A 25,063-nucleotide genomic window follows, 5' to 3' on the forward strand; every position below is an offset into this window, starting at 1 on the left:
TGTATATTCTTCAGATTCTTTTCCCTTATAGGTTATTACATAGCATCAGTAGAGTTCCCTGTGTGATTTTAGCATCTACTTTAACATCTCAGGGCATGAGTCAATGTCAAAGGCAATGATGACAAGATTGGGTTTTTCCTGTTTCCCTTCTCTCTTTCCCTCCCTCCCACCCTCCGTCCCCAAACTTTTGAACTTTTGCTGACATCCCCACGTCCAGGCAGTGAGATTGGTCCTTAGGATGCAGCACCACCTGGCACACACTTCCTCCACATGCGTGCTCGGTCTTGTAGGAGGACCAACCTATAACCAAGCTCACAGACAAACGAGTAGCCTAGCAGGTGCACAGAGTAGATGGGAAGGAGCCCCCAGGACCCAAGGCAGGCTCTGCGCCACCCCTGGCCACACCATCGCGGGGAGGGTGTGGGGGGAACTCACAGCAGCAGCTTCAGGTGAGATTCTGCTATTTGGGCCTTTGTCATTGTCATTCTGCCTGGCTTTTAAAAATTCACCCAAGTATTTAGGGATGATCTTAGTTAATCTATCATAACACTATTTTAGAACTGTTTCTTTTTTTTTAAGGTTATACTGCAAACTCATTTTTTTTAAATGGACAGATAGTCTCATTATTTTATTTACTGTGCCCCATTACAACTTTATGGCTCAGTAAATATATATATATTTTTAGATGTTTCTGATGAACTTTTTTTTTAAGCTCTTTATTGGAATATAATTGCTTTACACTCTTGCACCAGCTTTTGAGGTACACCAAAGTGAATCAGCTGTATTTATACATATATCCCCATATCCCCTCTCTCCTGTGACTCCCTCCCACCCTCCCTGTCCCCGCCCTCTAAGGCATCACCCATCATCAAGTTGATCCCCTTTGTTATACAGCAACTTCCCGCTAGCTATTTTACAGTTGGTAGTGTATATATGTCTATGCTACTCTCTCACTTCATCCCAGCTTCCGCTTTGCCCCCTGACCCCTAAACTCTGTGTCCTCCAGTCCATTCTCTGCATTTGCATCCTTATTCTTGCCCTGTCACTGGGTTCATCAGTACCATTTTTTTAGATTCCGTTTATATGAGTTAGCATAACGGTATTTGTTTTTCTCTTTCTGGCTTACTTCACTCTGTTTGACAGTCTCTAGGTCTATCCACCTCATTACATATAGCTCCATTTCATTCCTTTTTATGGCTGAGTAATATTCCATTGTATATATGTGCCACATCTTCTTTATCCATTCATCTGTTGATGGGCATTCAGGTTGCTTCCATGTCCTGGCTATTGTAAATAGTGCTGCAATGAACATTATAGTACATGTTTCTTTTTGGATTATGGTTTTCTCTGGGTATATGCCTAGCAGTGGGATTACTGGATCATATGGGAGTTCTATTTTTAGTTTTTTAAGGAACCTCCAAACTTTTCCATAGTGGCTGTACCAACTTACATTCCCACCAACAGTGCAGGAGAGTTCCCTTTCCTCCATACCCTCTCCAACATTTATTGTTTCTAGATGTTTTGATGATGGCCATTCTGACTGGTGTGAGGTGATACCTCCTTGTGTCTTTGACTTGCATTTCTCTAATGATTAGTGATGTTGAGCATCTTTTCATGCGTTTGTTGGCCACCTGCATGTCTTCTTTGGAGAAATGTCTATTTAGGTCTTCCGTCCATTTGTGGATTGGGTTATTTGCTTTTTTGGTGTTAAGCTGCATGAGCTGCCTGTATATTTTGTAGATTAATACTTTGTCCATTGCTTCGTTGGCAAGTATTTTTTCCCATTCTGAGGGTTGTCTTCTTGTCTTGCTTATGGTTTCTTTCGCTGTGCAAAAGCTTTTAAGTTTCATTAGGTCCCATTTGTTTATTCTTGATTTTATTTCCATGATTCTAAGAGGTGGGTCAAAAAGGATCTTGCTTTGATGTATGTCATAGAGTGTTCTGCCTATGGTTTCTTCTAGGAGTTTTATAGTGTCTGGCCTTACATTTAGGTCTTTAATCCATTGTGAGTTTATTTTTGTGTATGGTGTTAGGAAGTGTTCTAATTTCATTCTTTTACAAATTGCTGTCCAATTTTCCTAGCACCACTTATTGAAGAGGATTTTTTCCATTGTATATTCCTGCCTCCTTTGTCAAAGATAAGGTGCCCACATGTGCTTGGGTTTACCTTTGGGTTCTCCATTCTGTTCCATTGATCTTCCTTTCTATTTTTGTGCCAGTACCATACTGTCTTGATCACTGTGGCCTTGTAGTATAGTTTGAAGTCAGGAAGCCTAATTCCACCAACTCCGTCTTTCCTTCTCAAGATTGCTTTGGCTATTCGGGGTCTTTTGAGTTTCCATACAAAGCGTAAGATTTCTTGTTCTACTTCTGTGAAAAATGCCATTGGTAATTTGATAGGGATTGTGTTGAATCTGTAAATTTCTTTGAGTAGTACAGTCATTTTCACAATGTTGATTCTTCCAATCCAAGAACATGGTATGTCCCTCCATCTGTTTGTATCGTCTTTGATGTCTTTCATCAGTGTCTTATAGTTTTCTGCATATAGGTCTTTTGCCTCCTTAGGCAGGTTTATTCCCAGACATTTTACTCTTTTTGTTGCAATGGTAAATGGGAGAGTTTCCTTAATTTCTCTTTCTGCTTTTTCATTGTTAGTGTATAGGAATGCAAGAGATTTCTGTGTATTAATTTTGTATCCTGCTACTTTACTAAACTCATCAATTAGTGCTAGCAGTTTTCTGGTAGAGTCTTTAGGATTTTCTATGTATAATAATCATGTCATCTGCAAAGAGTGACAATTTTACTTCTTCTTTTCCAATTTGGATTCCTTTTATTTCATTTTCTTCTCTGATTGCTGTGGCTAAAACTTCCAAAACTATGTTGAATAATAATGGTGAGAGTGGGCACCCTTGTTTTGTTCCTGTTCTTAGAGGGAATGCTTTCAGTTTTTCACTATTTAGAATGATGTTGGCTTTTGGTTTCTCATATATGTCTTCTATTATGTTGAGGTAATTTCCTTCTATGCCCATTTTCTGGAGAGTTTTTATCATAAATGGATGTTGAATTTTGTCAAAAGCCTTTTCTGAGTCTATTGAGATTATCATATGGTTTTTATCCTTAAATTTGTTGATGTGATGTATCACACTGATTGATTTGCGTATATTGAAGAATCCTTGCATTCCAGGGATAAACCCCACTTGATCGTGGTATGATCTTTTTAATGTGCTGTTGGATTCTGTTAGCTAGTATTTTATTGAGGATTTTTGCATCTATATTCATCAGTGATATTGGCCTGCAATTTTCTTTTTTGTGACATCTTTGCCTGGTTTTGGTATTAGGGTGATGGTGGCCTCATAGAATGAGTTTGGGAGTGTTCCTCCTTCTGCTATATTTTGGAAGTTTTAGAAGGACAGTTGTTAGCTCTTCTCTACATGTTTGGTAGAATTCACCTGTGAAGCCATTTGGCCCTGGTCTCAATTTCTGTACTTGTGATTTGTCTGTTCATAGTTTCTATTTCTTCCTGGTTCAGACTTGGAAGATTGTATTTTTCAGAGCAAGCTTGTTGATTCAGCCCACTCCGTGCACATCAGCTCCTAAGACTGGGGACACCCCTTGGCCCACGAGATTCCTGATTGCCAGCTGGGCCACCGCCTGTCCCACTCCCCATGGGGGGACCTCACCCCAGTTACGAGACCTGGAGGTGGGGGTCCCGTCAAAGGCATGTGGCATGGAGGATGGTCCCTTACAGAGGAAGCGTGACTGCACCCCTTTTCTAGGGTGATCCTGCTGGGATGAAACCCCCCGTGTTGGGGAGTCTCGGTGCCATGTGAAGGGGACTTAGACTTTCTATCCTCACCCCTGCGACCCTGCCAAGGTCACCAGAAATCTCCTTTCTGTTCTCATAGCATCAGACGTCCAGTCTAGTCCCGACAGTAACGAAGCAAAGTGGGCTCTTTCTCCCCCTTTAGGGTCCTTGTGTCATTTGACATCAGTTAGAAGTTTGTGCAAAGCAATATCTATAGGGTACCCCTTGTATCCTGGGACCCTCCTGTCACTTAGGGGTCTTGTGAGTACCTTAGGGATCTGCTTGGCTGTATGTACTTCTTATCCCTCCAATCGCCAGAAAATAAGTCTCATAACAAATATTCTCTCTTTGTAAAAATGTGTGGATTCACCCAGGCAGCTTCGTGGGTTCGGCTGGAGTATGTTCTTGTGTGATGCTTACGGACCTGTGACAGTGTTTGATGTACCAGCAAAGTCATGGGGAAGATAGGTTTGTTTAGATTAGATTTCTGCTCTTTTCAGAATGGCCCACTTCCTTCAGGTCTGATAGTGCAGACTCACTGCTACAGTTTGCACCTAAATATTCTGACCTCTGGAATAAACAAGCTATGTGCAAATTCGATGTTACTGAGAAAAACAAAGAGGACCTTGGGGACATCGACTGAGTTCTTGGAGTCCAAACGCTTGCACTAGATTTCGGTTGACAAAATATTTCTTAAGCTTAATGCCTGTTGTCACAGTCTGAGTGTGGGTGGTTGTTTATTTGGGGACACACACAGGAGCTGCTGAACCCCTGTCACTCCTGGAATAGTTTCTCACCCTTGTTCTTTGTTCCTTCATCTGTGCCAAGGTAATTTACCGAGAGAGTATTTTTCACATTCTGTTCTGAATCCTGAAGTGAGAAATGTGGACTCAATAGTTATTATTTTGAAAAAGTAGATAGTATTCAGTGTCCTCGTTGTGCAGGTAGCAGAGGGAGGCCAAGGTGAGTAAGAGTAAAGATTAAGGATCTTTATAAAGTGTCTCGTTATCCTAACAATTCTGAAAAGCAGCGTGATTATCAAAGTTTCTCGTGCAGAAAACTGAGGCTTGACAGGGTAAAGTTGTTGTTCTTTGGTCATCTAGAAATTAACTAATGGGCCTGGGCTTCCTTGAAATGAAGAAAAGGGAGAAGGGAGAAAATGGAGAAAAGGAAAAGAAAAAAGTGCAAAAATGGAAACAGCCAGAAAATAGTGAGAAAAAGCAAAAAGGAAAGAAAAAAGAGAATAATGAAGAAATGGTACTTGGACAGGTGTGTGTGTGGCAGAGGCCACAGTGGTCTCAGTGCTTCTCAGGACGGCAGGACCTGAGCCCGGTTACAGGATGTGACACACAAACCAGGGAGGCATGGTCCTGGCTGCCCTTGCCGTGGTTCACAGAGCCCCCAAGGTGCTCTGTGAACGTGGGCTGCTCCCACCTCCCCACCCCACCACATCCCACCTCCCCCCCCCACCTCCCCCACCCCCCACCTCGCCACAACCCACACGACACTCACACCCATACCCATGACCAGAAACTGGGCGATTATTTCTAATTCATTGTTATCTAGTTCATATGCACAACAGTTGCTTAATTTTGGTGGTAATTTTCAGAAAATATTGTCTGTCTCTCTCAGTGAAATAGCCTGTCCAGATGCCCCCTAAAAAAAAAAAAAAAAATCCTGAATCTGGAAAAAGCTCAAACTATCTCTAAAGGAAAGTGCTGAGAAATAACTAGGGCTGTCAGTTTCATTCAACTCTCAGTTCTCCAAAGATTTCAGGGCTTCAGATGTTAAAAGTGCCAGATGCTATTATCTGTTACTCATGTTCCCATTATGCTCTGGCCTTTACTGAAATCTGTGTAAACTTCTATCTGTACATTAAAGGAATTTCACTTCACCCATGTACTCTCTAAACACACACATATATGTATGCCACCGTTTCTCATACATATCCCCAATGTAAATTTGTTATTTTCAAAATGATACTTTAAATGTTGAAAAAATTCTGGCAAATGATGCTGACCTATTTTTATGGTGTGCTATTGAGGAGTTTAGCCAACATAAAACGCTTCTGTAACAAAATTAAGCATTCTTATAGTGATGGTGACCTGTATTTTAATATATATGCTCTCTGCAAGTTTCTTTTTTTATATATATTTATTTATTGACTGCATTGGATCTTCATTGCTGCGCATTAGCTTTCTCTAATTGTGGCGAGCGGGGCTACTCTTTGTTGTGGTGTGTGGGCTTCTCATTGCGGTGGCTTCTCTTGTTGTGGAGCACGGACTCTAGGTGCATGGGCTTCAGTAGTTGTGGCACAAGGACTCAGTAGTTGTGGCTGGCAGGCTCTAGAGTGCATGCTCAGTAGTTGTGGTTCATGGACTTTGTTGTTCCGAGACATGTGGGATCTTCACAGACCAGGGCTCGAACTCGTGTCCCCTGCATTGGCAGGCAGATTCTTAACCACTATGCCACCAGGGAAGTCCCTGCAAGTTTCTAGAGGTAGAAAGCTGACCAAAAAAAAGGGGGTGGGGGGAGACAATTATTTCATAATGCAATTGCTACCCAAGAGTCCATAATTTTTAAAAGAAATTGTAAAATATTTAAAAGGTCATATCCAATAAAATTATGCTATTGAAACATCACCACGTATTTCTGTGCTATGTTAAATACCACATATTCTGCAAACGTTGATTTTGAATGTATTTGAGTCAAATAAGTTAAACTTTCATAATTGATCATTTCTTTCAAAATCCCTTATTCCCTTGTCTTCCATAATGTGCAGATTCAACAAACAACAGTTGACGACTTTTATACCTTTGTCTGTAAAGTACATGCCTTCTTAGAGACACGTTGCTCTTGTTTATCACAAAGAAAGTAATAAAATAGCTCTTTTTTTTGGCCGCTTTTGTGATAAATTCAGCATCAGAACAGAAAAACAAAGGCTGTTCCACATTGAGACAAAATTGGATTTATCATTTGTATCTACTTTCAAAAGGCCAAGATGTTTGTAAATTATACTGAAAAATGCCACCTATGCTGAATCCAGGTAGCTCCAATTGAAATGGGTGGTAGTGTATCAGGTTTAAGGTCTTATAATTAGGAATTGCTTCGCTTCAGGCATGTACAGTGTGAAACGTGAAAAGGATAATCACCGTTCACCTATTTTCTATGAATGCCACGGACTCAGCACTAAATAGCCCTTCTCTTTGTAATTTAGTGGACAACTGTCATCAAACCCCTATCTCTCATTACTTTTCAGTTGTGTATTACTATCTGCTCCTTTTTCAAACATTAATCAGTAATATAAAATGGAATACTCAGTATTAAAAATAATATGAAAGAAGAAATTAGACCAAACCAGGTTTTATTAATTTGGTCTGAAGATAATGTTACTTGCAGTAGTTTGCCAATTTATTTATCACTGTGTGGTCTTATGTAAAATAACTGAACTGTTATCCAAGTAGTTAATGAAAGAAATTATGTTTGCCTTTATGACTGAGATCAAGGCTTAGAATTTTTCTTTGGTTGAGAAAATCCAGGGATTTTGTTTTTCCATTGATTTTGAGGGTAGACTCAGGAGTATTATAATTGTACTTGCCCTTGCAATTTCATATCCATTTGATTTAAATGAGATTTTCCTTGAATAACTCAAAATTGTTTTCTCACCTTAAATGGATCAATACTTTTGAGATTTAGGAGATACATTTTTTTATATTAATCTGATTTTAATATTAAATCCAGAAAGTATCATATTTACTAGATATAAGCTTAATGATAAAAGTAAGCTAATTATGTGATCGAGTAAACCCATCATTAGTTTTCTGTAAGGTAATATATCAGATGGTAAATAAATGATTGGAAAGGATTGATGAGATTTCCCTGTGAAATCAGGATCAGTACTAAGCTTAAAAGAAGGCCATGAAAATTAGTGATAATCCAAAATGAAATTCCACCCAGTGAATAAAAGCATTACAAAATACCAACTTAGCAAAAGAAGTAACATAAGAAAGACAGGAAGTGATATGAGACTGAAAACAATTATCCAGAAACATCTAACTAAATGTTACCTAGATATTGTGGACTCAGTGGCCACATATTTAAACAAATAATGTAAATCTTAATTATTTGCCTATCAGAAAGGATATTCTATTAACCTAAATTTACTTCTTCTTTCTTTGTTTAAAAATTTGTGTGATTCATTTTTTGCAATATTTCTTTTGTTTTACCAGTGATGGCTGTGTACGTAAAGAACTATTCCTATGTTCTCTAGGAAATGTTTGCTATACTGTAAACCTTGAAATATATTAAAATGTTAACTTATTTACATAGCTCAAGAAATACCTCTGTAGTTACATTTGCCAAAATGAGAACAATTATAGGTGTGCCCATGAGTTGTAATTTCTCATTCTTTGCTGAGGAAAAAGGTCCACAGCAGTCCAGATATACCCTTATACTCATTATCTTATTTTATGTACAAATCCAATGAGGAATGTCATCGAAGTCTTTAAGTCAAAACTCAAATTTGACCCTGATGACTTCCAATACAGTTGTCTTTCCAGGGTTTCCTAATGTCTTGTGTGCTTCTGTATTTTTTTTTCCAGAAAGACCCAGTGAGCTCTCTAGAAAATTTAGAGGAAAAGAAGTTCCCTGGAGAGGCCTCCATACCAAGCCCTAAACCCAAGCTCCACGCAAGAGATCTCAAGAAAGAACTCATCACGTAAGTGATGTGGAACAGCTTATGCTGTGGTTCTAGAACACAGACTCCAGTTCAAACCCTTCAGTAATAAGTAACGCTTTGGCTTATGGAGCTGACTTTGCGAATGTTTTAGGGCAGTTTCAACCAGTCGGTAGTTAAATGGTCTGTATGTACCTAGACCTATGCTTAGAACTAAGAGGATTATAAAAAAAAATGTGCATGACATGACCTCAAGCTAAGAGAATTAAAAGTCTGACTGAAAACCAAATCATATAAAATGATGAGAAATGTTTATGTTCAGATCAGAAGGTCTTAGTCGACGTCCATTGACCTCAGAGGAGCCAAGTTAGGGCTTCAGGGAGTCTACAGACTTACAGAACTTACTGCACAGTGTTATTTGGGAAGGGAGTTCATGGTTTTCATCACATCCTCAAGGGGTTCTGTGACTTTGAAGTTGCAAGGACAGGGCAGGAACTATGAGTCTGGCTGCAGTGGGTTCTGAGTCAGGCCAGGTCATCCAGAGCAGAAGGCCCTGAGCAGAGCCCCAGAACCAGGAGACAGGGGGAAAGAGGGAGAGCAGGATGAGGGCCTGAGAAGGTGGCCTGGTTTCAAGTTTCACATGAACAAGCCACAGGGTGTTTGAGCAGAAAAATGGGCTAGTGCTGGGGTGTCTTAGGAAGAGCTTGTGCAGAATTCTTCTGAGGCCAGGTGTGCATGGAGACCATCTGGGGTCAGGAAGATCATCTGAAATGTTGACTAGAGATGCAGACGTGAGATCATGAGGTGTGGCCTGGGAGATGGGGACTCCAGGGAAGATGTATAAAAAGAAGGGGACAGAGTGCCCATCCCAGACTTTGAGGGCACACGTCCTGCTGGGACCTAAGAGGAAAAGAGACTCCCACAAAGAATATGGAGATGGCACTGGGGGATGGGGGGGAGGAGGAAAGTGATGGTCGTGGGAGCTAAGACCTCAGAGAACTCCCACTAGGCCTTTGATGGTTTCAGATGCCACAGGAAGTTCGAAGAGGTTAAAGCAGAAAAGGCAGGAAAAATCCTAGGAAGGTGGGTCTTGGGCATAAGGAAGGGGGTAGGGGGTCAGAGTTCGGGTGCACAGAGGTGCGTGCAGGTGTAGGGGATGTGCCACCAAATGCAAGGAGGGACATTAACTAGGACTGTGGCCTTGGCCCAGCTCACACACCCTTATTCTTTTTTAACTCTGAGGATCTCTGACTATGGGGTGTTAGAGTTAAGAGTGTGGTTCCCACAACTTGCTTACGGGTGTGGGTTCACCTGGGCCGTTGCCAGGGCAGAGTCCATCCTCCTCATCTTCCATCACATGCAGGGGATGTAGAGACATCAGGACGGACACTGGGGGTGGGGGGGGGGGTGGCAGGGAGAGGAAGGTCTTTCAGGCAAAGACAAGGCAGGAACCGTGGCTTTGGGGCATTTGTACCCTCAGCAGGTAGCAACGCCCCAGCGGGCTTGTGTTTAATGTAAGTGAGTGAAATGCAGGGACATCTTTTCCATAGGAAAATGACTGAAGTATATTCATACACAAGTATGTGTAAGGCTGCCCGTTAATGAGAGTTTTTAGTAAAGAGTAACCTTTCCACCTAGGCATCGGCGTCTGTACTCTCCCTTCTGAATCCCCTAACATAAAAGTACATTTACGTTTTTTGAATGAAACGGATTAAGCACCTTCTCCTGAGCAGAATGTTCTACCCATGGATCCTTGCAGGCCATCCTCTTCTCCCCCAGCCCTTCCCCCGAGGGTCGCCCGCCCAAAAGGCCTTCCTGCTGCTGTGGTCCCCCTCCCCAGCCCTGGTGCTCGCCGCCATCCCCCCCTACCCACCACCCCCCCACCCCAGATCCTCTTTTCCTTCCACTTTTATCTGCATCAAATGCACTTACAGGCTCAGCTGCACCTGCATCTGTGCTGCCTGCTTCCCCTGAGCGGGGCCCAGGAGGGTAGGCTCTTCCTGCCACTGAGGTTCCTTCTCCCAAGTCCACGTGCTGGTACCTGGTACCACTGCAAGGCCTCTCATTTCCCCGGTGAAAGGCCCTGCACACAGAAGCTGTCAATCAGAAAACCCCCAGTCCAGCATCAGTCCGTCCTAGCCACACTTGAGTGATTTTTAAATAAATGGAGATGCTGCATTCCTTAAGGATTTCATCGGCAGACGGTGCTGCCTGGGGTGTCATGTTCTCTTACGAGGCTGACATTTCCTGATGATGTGGGGCCCACGTAGCAGAGCTGTGTGTCACTGAGCACCCTCTGGGAGGTGACCAGGGGTGGCACTGTACGTATGCCCTGATGGGCCGCTGATCAGGTTTCTAGAATCTTTGTATGGATTTTGTTTCTGCATATTATTGCAAATATCTTCAAAAAGGGCCAGTGTTTATCCTTTGAAGGTAGATTTTGGAAATTTCCAGAGTTATTCCAAGCTAAATGAAGTGTAAAAAACTGATAATTAACTTGTGTCACCATTTTGGACAGAGAAAAGGAGTGTGATTGTTTTGTAATGGGCACTTCTCATTGGTCCAAAGAGAAAGAGCTCCAAAAATGGTGAATAATTTTTGTAATATAATCATGAATTGCTAGGAAATTGACTCTCTAGAGGCCTCATGGTTTCCACTCATTTCAGGACAGGTGAGCCCTTGGGTGGGTACCAAGTACTTCCACGCACCTGTGTCATCCACTGGTCCTGTAAACATCTCACCACTTTACAGTTTCACCCGGGCCTTATTGTGCTTTGTTTTATGTTTCTAACAGATAAATGCACCTGAATTGCTTACCAGAAACTGTTTGGCTAAAATAGGATCTTTTGATGTCATTGATCAACTTAGAGTTTGAGCGCCGCTTACTGAGGAAACTAGCTCATTTCCTTTCTCTAAACTGTGATACTTTCATTTACAAATCTTCCCAGAATATGTCACCCAACTGGTATCCGCACATGTTATTGTGTAAGATTTCTCAAGGAAGATCTGTAAATGAAACCAGCCATCAGGATCCGAAACAGAAGCTTTTCCCACTGCATCACCCCTTCAATCTTGGCTTTCTTCCTTGACCTCTTTATACCACAAAGCTGAAACAAAATAATTAGCCACTATGTAAAAGCACACTTATCATTATTCTTCCCAAGTAATTTATAAGCATCTGGTTTAAAGATCATTGACACTTCCTTGCCTCTCCTGGCAGTATTAACAAGAATAATTTAAAAATAGAAATGCAATTTGAAGTAAAATTTAAAAAAATGCAGTGCTGTTTTGGCACGCCAGGTGGCGATGTATTTCCAAAGTGGGATTCCCAGGCCATTAACAACTCATCTCAAGCTTGGAATGTTCCAGCTGTGTGACGGTCAGGAAAGATCCTGTCTCCCTTTAGCAGGTGGATGGCACTTGCAAGATAACTCAGCTCCGATGTTAATCATTGTTCTTTTTTTTCTTTACTTGTTTACATACATTTGTAGCTTCCACATTTTCCTTTCTGACGTTCCATCTAGGAAGGTGGTGGGCACAGAGCAGGTTGGTCCAGCTTGGATCAGGCTCTGAAAATCAAGCATCTCTCCGAGAGATGGAGATGCTCTGACTCTTAGAGTTTCTTTAGAGTACCTGAGAATGATTGGGAAGTAGCTCACAGGAAGAAAACTACTGAGAAGGTGACATTTCAGAAATCTTGGATGTCATCACTCTGTCCCCAAATGCCCCTTTAAGGGGACAGAGTCTGTACTGCACACGTGGGTGAGCCTTCATGTCAGGCAGGGTCCCTAACGCATCAGAAGACATGAGTGACGTGGCTGACATTTCCCTGATTAGTGGCACCAACACAGAGGCCACTGAGTGGGCAGGGGTCGATCTGCTTACCCCAAACCAGCAACTTTCAAGCAGTGTCAGAGGAAAATAAATGGCTGAGAAACCAAGGAATCTGTTAATCATGGCAATAGAACTGCTCAGGACAGCTACCCTCTTTCATTATTTTTAAAACACGTAAGATGCACAGAATGTAACCAGCTTCTGAGATCAGTGACGTGCCAGGGACAGACTCTGGTCTTGGGCAGACAGCCTGGAGAGCCTACTGCTTAGGTGGTTAACTCCTGATGGTCTTTGCTGGGTTCAAAACTTTGGACAAAAATGATCACAAGCTTTATTAACTAAACTGAGTAACTATTTCTGTGCTGTCAGTAACTTTCCCATGTAAAATGTCAGTTTACATTTCAGTCGTTATGTAGTATTTCCAAAGATCTTTTTCAGGTGGTTTCTAACATGTTTATGAAGTTACTATGTTATCTTTTTCTTTTAAAGCAAATCACAAAAATTTCTTTCTGAAATCTGTGATATAATTGACACATAAGAGCTGCTCTCATGATAAAGCATGGTTTATAATATTTACGTTTTATAACTCGTATTTTCAAAGAAATAGAACACCACTGACTGTTGACTCACAGCCATCACCAGGACACGTGTTTTAGCATCACTTTCCTACATCATCTGAATCAGAGCTGATGTGATGCTGGAAACTAATAACTCAGGATCATGCCAGTGTCCTCTAGGTGCACCTGCTGGTCCTTATATAACCTACATCCTCAGTTCATTAGCTGCTGCTCGTCTCACACTGTATTAACTGGTCTTGAAAAGAGAAGCTACCTCGTACCCAGGCAGACAGAGCAAATGCATCCCTGAAGGCACCTGACCCTGATTCTGTTTTTATTGACCCAGCTGTCCAACGCCAGGATGCGACGGGAGCGGCCATGTCACGGGAAACTACGCGTCCCATCGCAGGTAGCTCCCCGCCTCCTCAGTCAGGCGTTCATCAACTGTCCTCCTTAAGGACTTATCCTCACACCTTCTAGAAAGATGCTATCTCAATCGGGACTTGGAGACTGAGTTAGCTGGGGTTTTGGTTCACTTGGTTTTTCAGAAATAAAGCTAAGTTAAATCTTCAGTCTTTTTACTAATATTGTAAAGAAAGTATACTTCTTTGGTCAAAAACGGTTTTCTGATCCTATAGTCCAGGCTACAACTGAGAAGCTAGAGTTCGTGTCAGACTTTGGTCCTGTCTAGCTTTAAGACTCAAGTGAAACCCCGGCAGGACAGCAGTGTCGGGGGGCTTCCTCCGTGCTGGGCAGGCAGCCAGTGAGGCATTAGAAGGACAGCAGTGCAGAGGCCATGCTCGATCTCCCCCCCCCCAACCCCGTGTCACCCATGTGATTCTCTGTCCTTCTGGGCACGGCTCTAACCTCTGAGCACCTTCCCTCAGGATGCAGAGGGCGGGTTCTCTGGGTCAGTCATCACTGGAGTCAGGGGTCTCCCTGGGCTAAAGCCCCTGGTTTGGTAAATAGCAAACCAGAGTCTGTGACAATTATTCAAGGTGCCCAAAGCCCCGTCTGGCTAGAGCAGCAAAGCTGGGTTCAGACCTGGTTCTCTTTCCCAAAGCCCTAGAGGTGGATGGAACGTATGTTCACCAGCTCAGGCTGCCCGTGAGTCGGGCCTGCATGTGTCAGCGTGTGTGCCTCTGTTTTTGCTTTCTCCTCTCTCGTCAGTGTTTCTGGATGTCCTCTGGCGGATAAGACCCTGAAATCCCTCATGGCGGCCAACTCTCAGGAGCTCAAGTAAGTGTGGACCCGGCCTCCTTGCCCCCATCCAGCCAGGGTGGCCCTAATCAGGGGCAGATGGCACCTAAATACATTCCATCCACGCACGCTCTCACCAAAAAGTCAAACAACTAAAACTGAATCACTGGAACTTAGTTTAGTTAATTTGCTGACTTTGGGGGTCTGTATCTTACAAAACATATTTTTAAAAGCAATAATGTTCAACACAACACCTTTGCTCTGTTACCTTCGGAATGCATATGCTACTCAGACCTAGGAGGGCGTGGCCAGCATGTGCATCATCTGACTTTAGGGAAACTGCACAGTACTTTACCTTGTGGGCATCCTGACTCATATGACTGCCTTTCCCTTTTGGGGGTGACACACAACTGTGGCTCATTTTCACTGCGTGAACAGGATCTCAGAGTCACACGTATGTTAACTTTCCTTGATTGATTTTATTTTTCCTACTATTATCTTCTTTTATCCCAGACTTCTCACTTGTTATTTTTGTGTATTGTTATAATACATATAGACAAAAAGTTATAATCTATTTCATACCCTTTAAAAATATAATGAGGCATACATTTAGAAAAGATGAAAAATAACATTGAACAAAATTAACAAAATGTATTTGCACATAATATTTTAGGGAAAATGAGTGTTACTAAGTCTGCTGATAAAATTATATTTATGTAAATAGTAGAATTAACATTTGGTATCTAAATTACAGGTAAAATGTTAGAGAATATATCTTCTTAATATTTTGTTAGTATTTCCACTTTTTAACTTGTTTAAAATTTGTCTAAAAATTATCCAAAAAAAGTTTACGAATCAAGATGTGATATTGAACAGGTATAAAAATTCAGAATTTTAGTACCATGAATAGTAAAGGCAACTATAAAATAAACAACTTTTCCCATTTTCAAAGTGGAAGTACAATTGATTGTGTCAGTGTAGATTCTCGAAATCATTTTATTGGCCACCGTTTTTCTAGCTTGAAATGTAGGCTGTGAAGTGGAGATTCATTAGCAGATTGAAAGGAGAGAAGTGTTAGGCATACTTACTCAATCTTACTTTTAAACTCTTTTCAATACTTATTCAATCTTACTCAGTGGCTCTGAGCTTCTATATTGCTGTATCGTAAAAACAGTATTTCCTAAGTATTTCCTCTAAAAAATTTCTAGGAAAAAAAATGTTGATGATACGTTGAAAACATGTAGACTGAGCGGTTCTATAGCAATGTTCAGTATTTACATGCTTTATACAGCCACCTAATAAGTAACATCTTTGGTTTTTCTGTATGAAGAAGACAAAGAGACATTTTATTGACCTCTTGTTTGGGTATTCAGAGAGAATTTCAAAACAAGGTTTTTAGGCACAGATTTTTCCAGAATTGCAATATGCTAGTAAACCACTATTTTACTAAAAATATTAATAGAAGAAGACTAGTATCTGAGCCTTTCTGACAATATATAATATGTATTAAATCTCTAAATGTTTGACTGGGGAATCAATGCAGGGGTCTCTGGTTAGCTTGAAGAGATGTACGTGCATTTCATATTTCCTTTGAAAAAAGCATTCACTCCCTATGTTCTGCCTCAAGATTGAATATAAAACATTTCCGCGAAAGTTCCATGGGTTAGAGTTTAGGAAAAGGAACATGTTCATACTCTTCTTTGGATTATCATCTTTCTCAAACTCTTGTTTGAGTAGAAATCTGAACCAGGGTGGGCATACACGTGAAATAATAACATCGACCTTGTCTACAAGAACCTTCAGGAAAGCAAACATTTTATGACAGCCCCTGTGCTTTTATTAGTACTTGGCGTTTCTTAAGGCAACAAAAGAGTGAGTGTCTGTCTGTTTTTGCATTCAAGTGTATTTTGAACCCTGTTCCCCGTTAGCAACCAAAGCAGCGCTGGAGTCTTCTTCCTCCTTCCCTCTCCTGAATCCAAGTGTGGTGGCTGGTTGTCGGCCAGAGTTATTGGTAGTGTTTCCAAAAGACCTTTTCAGGTGGGCCGGGAGGCAGAACAGATCAGGTGCAGATGTCTTAGGCTCTCTGGCAGCTGCATTAATCCGCCGGGTCTCCGGTTGCCCGTCCACCACTGTTGTCCGTCTGAACGTAAGGGATGATCATGGAGGTGGGGCAAATCAAAGGAAATAAATTATGCACAGAAACAATTTGGAAACTCTTTCTTAAGCAAAGGGTAAGAACTTTGCATGATGTAGACAGAAGCCCAGCAGTAAGCTGTGGGTCAAATTTCAGGTTCCTTCCAAAATAAGGTTTAGCGACAGGGACCCACTGTGTAGCACAGGGAACTACACTCAATATCTTGTAATAACCTAGAAGGGAAAAGAATCTGACACAAAACTGAGTCACTCTGTTGTACACCTGAAACTAACACAACATTGGAAATCGATGACACTTCAATGAAAAAAAAAAAAAGGCTTAAAAAGAAGAAAAAAGGATGCAGCATAACAGCAAATACAGTGTCTACCAAGTATCGGCCGGTAGTTACACACCTTAACATTTCCTTAGAAATGGATTCTTAGCCAAAAACCAGTTACGTACAAACAAAAAGAGTCCCACAAAATCAGCTTATCTTGTTTGACTGCTTGACTCTGTGTGATGTGTTGTGACCTCCCCCCACCCTGCACCCCTGTGGTCCCATCTCCGCTCTGTGTCTTCCAGGTGTCCCACCCCAGGCTGTGATGGTTCGGGGCATGTGACCGGGAACTACGCCTCCCACCGAAGGTAGGACCGACCCCAGGCCCGAGAGATGGAACTCAAAGCGGCGGCAGCCATGCCCGTGAGATCACATGGTTCTGTTTTGTTCTTTGTTGGGTCCATGTTTCAGCCTGTCCGGCTGCCCTCGTGCCAGGAAAGGCGGTGTCAAGGTGACCCCTACGAAGGAAGAAAAAGAAGACCCTGAACTCAAGTAAGTGCAGCAGCTGAGGTGGCGGCATCAGGGCAGAAGCCACTGGTGGGACACACAGGCAGGACTTTGGGCGTAACTGAGCCTCTTGTTCATCGCGAGGCCCTGGGAGCAGCACAGGGAGCCCGGAGGCTGCAGAAAACCTCCCCCTCCCCAGCTGTGCTTGCACAGGTCTCTGGTAGTGCAGAAGGAAAAGGGGGCTTCATCCTTTCCCAGTGGTTTTAAAAGGAAAGCAGCCTGGAGACATGCCCTGGTGCAGCACACATGACAGCTACTCCCCTGAAACTTCCATTTTGCTTAAGGCACAGTTTTACCCAAAGTGAATTCCTTCCTCTGAGAAATACGCTGCACGTCTTGGGTGATAGATGCAGATGTGGGTGTAGAAAGGTACAGATGCTTGCTCTACCATATGCAATATTTAGACACTTGGGAACCCAAATTCCCGTTCTGTGAACGATGGGTTCTGTGATGAGGGCGAGGCAGTTAACATGTTAGACCCTCAGTCTTTGGAGGCAACATAACCCGTAACAAGGTGCTCCCTGGTTGTTTCTGGAGCTGAGAAGGGTGGTCACAAACTTGACCCCACTCTTTGTAAACTGGGTGGCAGGTGCCCCGAGCTCTAGAAGCTCTAGAAATAGGCTAAGAGCATCTCTGCCCACGAGGTGTGCAGTGAGGGTCACAGGAGGTAACGCATGACAGTTTCCTAGCCAGGAGGCTGCAGGCCACCCTTACTGCCAGCACCTGCTGTCTCCCTGGTTGAAGGCACCTGGCAAACTCTGTCATCTCCCCTCTTGCCTCCTGTGTGGTTTGGACTCACCACCGCCTTCTCCTTCACTCAGCCCAGCGCTCCACCCGGGCTAGTCCTCTCTCCCAGCTGCTGACATCTGTGTTGTGTCCCTCCAGATGCCCTGTGACAGGGTGTGACGGCCAAGGTCACATATCGGGTAAATACACGTCCCACCGCACGGCTTCTGGCTGTCCCCTGGCCGCCAAGAGACAGAAGGAGAACCCTCTGAATGGGGCCCCCCTCTCCTGGAAGCTGAACAAACAGGAACTCCCCCACTGCCCCTTGCCAGGCTGCAACGGGCTGGGCCATGTCAACAACGTGTTCGTCACCCACAGGAGGTAAGCTTGCTTCCTGCGGTGTGGCCGCTGAGGGCGCGTGTCACCTGGATTGCCTGGGGGAGGGGAGAGACTCTCTCACGGTCAGTAATCACAGCACCGTAGATGTCCGAGCAATGAGTCTTGCCGGATAGATATTTGACCACTTTGATGGATGGAAAATTTATTTTCTCTATTTCTGAAATTCACTGCACGGTTGTCAAGTGATTTCGAAACTGTGCTTGTGTTTTTTTTATTCTAAAATATTGTTTGTGCTGCTTTCTTTTTTTATGGTTCTGTCTTTCAATAGCTTGCTTCACTTCTAAGTGGGGATAGCTGATCACCTCCATTGTGTGTGTGTGAGAACTTTCACTCTATGTGTTTATGTCACGCCCTTCCGCTCGCGAACTGGCTCCATTTCAGACCAAATGGCAGTTATTTTGCAGCTGGGAAGCTGTGACTCACCCCCAGCAGCCAGAAACAAAAGGACACAGTGACCACGGAGTACACAGAGGAGAAGAGAGATGTAGAAAACATTTTCTAGCTTCACAGGATTCAGGTCCTTCAGGACTGAGTGGCATGTATTTCAACCAGGACCTTTGTCAAGAGCACTGATCTTAGCCCAGGTTTTTGTCCACATTCGACCTCAGGGAGAGGAGCTAGGGGACTTCCCTGGCGGTCTAGGGGTTAGGACTCCACGCTTTCACTGCCGAGGGCGCGGGTTCCATCCCTTGTCGGGGAACTAAGATCTCAGAAGCCAAGCAGGCTTGGCCGGAAAAAAAAAAAAGGAGAGGAGCTGCAAGATTCACTGCACACACCTCTGGTGAGTGGGGCCCTTCCGGTTGTGGGGCCCACGGTGCACCACGCAGATTTAAGATCTAAGGAGGCTTTAGTGAGTTCTGGCGCTCTGCTCACCGACGGGATGCAAACAGAGAAAAGCTGGTTCCATTTTCGAGGTGCACTCACTCCATGGTGTCAGGAAATGAAGTTTTTCCAAGAGCCATGCCTGCTTATGGAGAAAACCTGAACTCTTCAGGTGGTTTACTTCTCCATGCCTCAGATGCCTGATCTCTTTCACAGTAGCGCCCGCCATTTTCCGCCTGGTCTGCAGCATCTTTTCCTGTTCAGGAAGCACAGTGGAGCTTCGCGGCTGCGCAGGGCGCTGCGTCCTCACCGCGGACCCCGTGTATCCACGCTCTGTCGATGGTGAAATGCTAATGCTGGGCTGTGGCCAGAGCCTCCCTCAGCTGGAACAGCAGATTTCTCTTGACAAACCCTGGAGTAGTTTACATGGGGTGCCAAGGCCTGGTGAGGATGGGGGTGCAGGGGCCCTCGGAGCTGGAGGTGGAGAGGAGTTGGTAGAACCGTGTCGTGTCAGATGCTGGTGCCGCAGCTGTAGGGGAGCAGGGGAGGGCCCTACTGTCCTGCCCCGGTGGCGGGGCTCCGCCCCGGAGGCGCACCTGCACCCGGAGCCGGAGACAGACGTGTCCCGGGAGGCCTATTCCCCAGCTCCAGGCTGGGGACCACCCCCCCCCCCCGCCCCCGCCACCGTGGCCCCCGCAGTGCAGGGAACAGCACGGGTTCCACGTGCGGGGCTGCCGCGCCGTGTGGACGCGAAGGCACCGGGGCGGGTTTGGAGCAGGTGCTGAGTGGGACGAAGTGCCAGGGGGTATGTGTGTTTGTGATTCCCTTTCCACAAAGTGAAAACACATGTAGCAAAATCACATTTTAAAAAAGCTAGGTAATTATTCGTCTACAGTTGGAGCTAATGGCTGTCTCTGGGGGACAGGGAACAGCTCTTGCTGCGGGGCTAGTGGGGCTTCAAAGTGTGGTCTGTGTTTGAAGGTAAGTTCAAGGTATCCCCCTCGAGGTGTCCTTTCATCTGCAAATACACATACATACATACTATTTCATACTATTTCATACATACTATTTCATAATAGGAAAAGGAAATTATGAGTTCAAAAAATATAGGCTACAGTATTAATGCAGAGATATTTTCTAGGAGAAGAAAAACAAAGAGTTTAGAAAAATGAATAATTCAGATTTCACTGTTTTTCACTCTTGCTACTCAAAGCATTTAAGAGCCCAAATTTAACCTGGGGTATTCTCTTTGAGGTGGAATGCTTTTCCTTACGACATATAGGATTTCAACAAGTATAGTAAAATGTCTAGCTTATTCCCTGGCATATAATACGTGTTCGACAGACCATTTCCTTTCCCTTTTGTGCAGTTATATTAATGAATGTGTAGATATGCAATAATTCATTAAAGCAGGAATGAATTCTGCTGGAATTGCACGTTCTGACCTACGATACACAATTACCTGTCCTGTGTTTCCTGAGGCAGTTCTGTTCTTCCCAGCACTGCTCTTCAGGCTGCTCTGTCCCACAGAGAGCCTGCTCTAAGTTGCTCATGCGGCTTATCCCTTTAAACGCTTACAAACCCTGTGAGCTACAGGGACTGAGGTGACCCTCCATTGAGAGAAGAATCAGAGAGCAGGAAAGTTCAGGGATTCCCCCACCCGCCGCACAACTCACAGCATCAGGACCCTGGAGCCCCACTCCCGAGCTGGGTACCAGCCCATCCCTGGCGTTTCCTGGCTCCTCCCAACCACCAAGCACTCCTGCAGACTTTCCTCAGCCATCCTCTAAAGCAAGTTCTGTAACTTTTCCCATTTAAGATTCAGCAATAACTATAAAATTTACCTTAGAGGATGGCTGAGAACGATTACCTGTGCATTATGTCAGCATTTTGTTTATGTACTAATTACTTTAAAACCTTTAAGACTTCGTGTTACCAACTTCCCCCATGAAAGAATAGCAGCTGAGAAGACAAAGGATATTATATTAAATACACACACGCATCATTATGGATGTTTGCAGCTTTAAAACCAGAATTCCTGTGACTGATAGAACTCATTTAGTGCCACACCATGTGTGGCAGTGACATCCACCACACAGATTTTCACCACTCTTTTACTGCAACAGGGCAGATGAAGATATAGTTTAAACTTGCCTTCGTGTGCCTTCATAGCGTTGTGAATTTGGTCCAAGCCGTACAAAGCATGTTTTTCCCGCCTTTACAATACGGATCCCAAACCCCAAAGTTGAGGCCCGTCAATGGGTAGGTGAGGGCTACCCCTTTTCCTGAGCAGCGAGACTGAGACTTGTGGAGGACGTGGCATCCTCAAAAGGAAAGGGGACTTTTAAAATATTTTCCTGCCCCAATTTTCTTAAATTTAGGATTTGTTTTATATTCTGGAAGGTATAACTAACTACATTGGGAGGTACAAAACACCCAGTGGCTTTTTTTAGACTAAAGCCTCACTTCCATCACTAACTGTACTCTGTTCTAAGTTCCGTGGTTGTGAGAGGTCGGCGAAGCCCCACAACCCCTGGACACTCACCCCATGTTGTCTGAACAACGCAGATCCTTGAGGGGGGAGTCAGAGAGGTTCTTGGGAGGTATTAACATCCATCTTGTCACAGACCTCCTGCGCGCCATTTTTAAAATCCAGTTTACCAGCTAAACATTAATCCTGTTTGTGACCATTTTCTCAGAAGATGATATGTGACATAAAACAAGATAGACGTGTGCAAACTTTCCGGGAAAAAAAAAAGCAATGCAGCTTATATAGGCCACTCTTTACAACGAGCAGCTTCCAAATAGAAAAATCAGGTGCAAAGTTCAGTTTGTGCTTTTCCATTATTTTCTTTTCTTATGTAAAATATTTCATAATTTATCAAACCTTGGCAAACCACAGAGCCTTCCTTTTATATGTAATATTACACATCTATTGTTTAATTTCATATAATCTTAATATAGAATAATTTAAAATTATTTTAAAAATACATTCATTCTACAAACATTTAGTAAGGGCTTTGCTTCAGAAATATTCTCTTTCATTCTGCCAAGTGTCCTAATCTTTGGATGGAAAATGATCATTTCATGCATGAATTGTAACTAAATTTCTGTGGGAAAAATATTTTCAATGACTGATTATGATAATTTTTAATTTTATTTAAAAATTGTGCCTCCAAAAATATAACCAAATGGCAAAAGAATTAATGACTGCTTAGAACAACAAAATGATCTCATCATGTACTACAGGGAACAAGTTTTGTTCGATGCTGTCATTATCATTTTGGTGTAATTTAAACAAAACAGATGATATGATAAGGAAGAAGCAGGACTGAAGGGTGCAGCTCTTCAGGGAAAGCGTATAAACAACCTGCAGGAGAGCATGCTGCCTGGGCGGTGAGGGCACCTAAATATACCTACAGCCCTTCTTTTTCTTTTCTTTCAGGTAGATTTTAATGACAAATGATGTTTTAAAAGTTAAAGAATAAATTTGAAACTTTCCCCTACCCAAACTGAATTTACCATGGGGGTGGGTGGGGCGGATATTATCTGGGGCTTTTGTTAATTTGAGTCTTTCTGTAAAGATCAGATGACACGGTGTATAAAGACAGGAAGATCCAGATTCTGCCTTCATTATTCATGGAATTTTGACTAATTTGGAACAAATTTTACTCAAAATATATATGTACAGTTTTATATTTACAGTAAAGTAATCACTACTTTAAAAAAAAAAGGCACAGACATATATATACTACCGACTGTAAAATAGATAGCCAGTGGGAAGTTGTTGTATAACAAAGGGAGTTCAACTCGAGGATGGAAGATGCCTTAGAGGACTGGGACGGGGAGGGTGGGGGGGACTCGAGGGAGGGTGGGGGGGAGTCAAGGGAGGGAGGGAATACGGGGATATGTGTATAAAAACAGATGATTGAACTTGGTGTACCCCCAAAAAAATAATAAATTAATTAATTAATTAAAAAAAAAAGGCCGTTACACGAATGCAAAATAGTAACATTTTAACAAAATTAATTAAGGGGTAATTATCAACAGTAGCTATTTGTATTTTAAGAAAAAAACACAAAATGTTTTACATTATTTGAGGGCCTTTTGCTTTTGTTTCAATAGATATTGTTACTTTCTGCACAGAGACTGCAGATTATAATGTAATGAGTAGGCAGGCAAAGACTTAAGTAGTGAACACAAAATTTTAATTTTTGTAAGAATAATATGTTTTTCACAAATCGGTGTAATTTCTCTTTTCAGCTTATCTGGCTGTCCTCTTAATGCACAAGCCATCAAGAAGGGCAAGGTCTCCGAAGAACTGATGACCATCAAGGTCAAAGCGTCTGGAGGTGAGAGGGCAGGGCAGCCACTCCCGAGGTCTGGACCCTGGTCCCCAAGGCATCCCGTATCCAAACCATCCTTTATCAGGAAGTACAACTTGAATAGGCCAGAAGGAAGCTTTCCTCAAATTTGAACTGCAACTCTCTCCAAGAAGCAATTTCTTATTGGTTTTTTCCCCTTACTTTTTAATAAGGATCTCCAAGAGAGAAAATCTAGCAATGATACTCGATGAATTAGGGTTCACTGGCTGAACTTTTGTCTTTCAGTCCTGAAAATGACAGTTTTCTGAATGAGCCTGTGTGTGTGTGTGTGTGTTCCTGGTATAAGCCCTGTATTGAATTTCAAGTTTGGGACGTTTGTGTTTGAACCCTTAAATTTTGTTCTACACCCAGACTGGCATTTTTACAGTGAACCCAGATGGTGTAATGTAGTGCCCCATCTCTGTTTCTCTACATGTTTTCCTAGTGTCAGCCCCTGAGTACACTCGGTATGCACAGCGGCTGAGCTGAGGTCTGTGTTTGGACCCTCCTGTGTGTCTTTGGTTCTTGAGTGCTTCTCTTGAGTTCTCACCAGCATTGTCTCGGGTCATGTTGTTTCCTTTCAGCGTCATCCTGACGCGTCCGGGAGACGAAGGCGAAGCCTTCACTTTGGGGATTTTATCTGATAGTGTCTTTGGCACAGGAGTAGAACTGAGCCAGGGACTCTGAACTGTTGCTGCTTTATTTCTCTGAAAGCATTGCTCCCTCTTTTAAATCCATGTGTGACTCGTAGAGTGGCTTGTTTCCAGGTTGTGTTCCATGAACAACATGCCATGTGCACCTTGTCTCAGGTGTGCACCTAGGCACGGAGTTGCCGGACCGAGGAGCATGTGAGGTCCACCTTCAGTAGGTGATGAACTGTGTCTCAGAGCTACACCCCAAGAAGGCACCAGAGCCTGGAGCTCTTTCACGCAGACCGTCAGTTCTCCCCATCCTGCACCCAGGTGTTGATCTCATTAAATCTAAATTCTGGCATTCACACGTATGCCTCTGAATTGTCATCTCTAGGTTTATTTATTTATTTATTTAGTAAACATCTTTGTTTTTAATTATTTATTTATTTATTGGCTGCGTTGGGTCTTTGTTGCTGCACGCAGGCTTTCTCTAGTTGTGGCGAGCAGAGGCCAGTCTTCGTTACGGTGTGCAGGCTCCTCATTGCAGTAGCGTCTCTTGTTGTGGAGCATGGGCTCTAGGCATGTGGGCTTCAGTAGTTGTGGTACGTGTGGGATCTTCCCAGACCAGGGATCAAGCCCATGTCCCCTGCATTGGCAGGCAGATTCTTTACCACTGCGCCACCAGGGAAGTCCCCATCTCTTGGTTTAGACTCATCATTCTGGACTGTTGAGATGACCTTAAATCCTGCTTCTGGCATCCTGAATATGAGCCACAATTCTCAGCTTTCTAAAATCTTTAAAATGTATTCGTATTCCTCCTATAAAAGAGTGAAAGGAAAATAACTCCCATTCATGGAGAATGTGCTGTATATCCAGCACTTTGTATTTTATTGCATTCATTCTCACAACATTTTACCAAAGCCTAAGGAAGGGAAGTGACCCACATTCAAGGACAAGAGTCAGGCAGCATCTGAACTCCAAAGCCCCCCAGACATCATTTGCCCCTGATCCGGGTCTGTGGAGAAGCCAAGCTGAGTGTCCCTGGCCTCAAGCCCACCTGCCAGGACCCCC

General features: G+C 43.3%; 1 protein-coding gene across 1 annotated transcript in view; it reads left to right on the plus strand.

Annotated features, from left to right (window-relative positions):
- The window catches only part of ST18 (ST18 C2H2C-type zinc finger transcription factor), a 92,264-nt gene that overhangs the window by 61,897 nt on the left and 5,304 nt on the right, over positions 1 to 25,063 (plus strand). The window contains exons 15-21 of the mRNA XM_057736998.1: positions 8,407 to 8,522; positions 13,218 to 13,280; positions 14,042 to 14,110; positions 16,788 to 16,850; positions 16,954 to 17,034; positions 17,935 to 18,156; positions 23,260 to 23,348. Of these exons, the coding sequence (XP_057592981.1) occupies positions 8,407 to 8,522; positions 13,218 to 13,280; positions 14,042 to 14,110; positions 16,788 to 16,850; positions 16,954 to 17,034; positions 17,935 to 18,156; positions 23,260 to 23,348 (703 nt within the window). The remainder of the gene's footprint in view (positions 1 to 8,406; positions 8,523 to 13,217; positions 13,281 to 14,041; positions 14,111 to 16,787; positions 16,851 to 16,953; positions 17,035 to 17,934; positions 18,157 to 23,259; positions 23,349 to 25,063) is intronic.

Source organism: Hippopotamus amphibius, chromosome 5, assembly GCF_030028045.1.
Source record: "Hippopotamus amphibius kiboko isolate mHipAmp2 chromosome 5, mHipAmp2.hap2, whole genome shotgun sequence".
NCBI lineage: Eukaryota > Metazoa > Chordata > Mammalia > Artiodactyla > Hippopotamidae > Hippopotamus > Hippopotamus amphibius.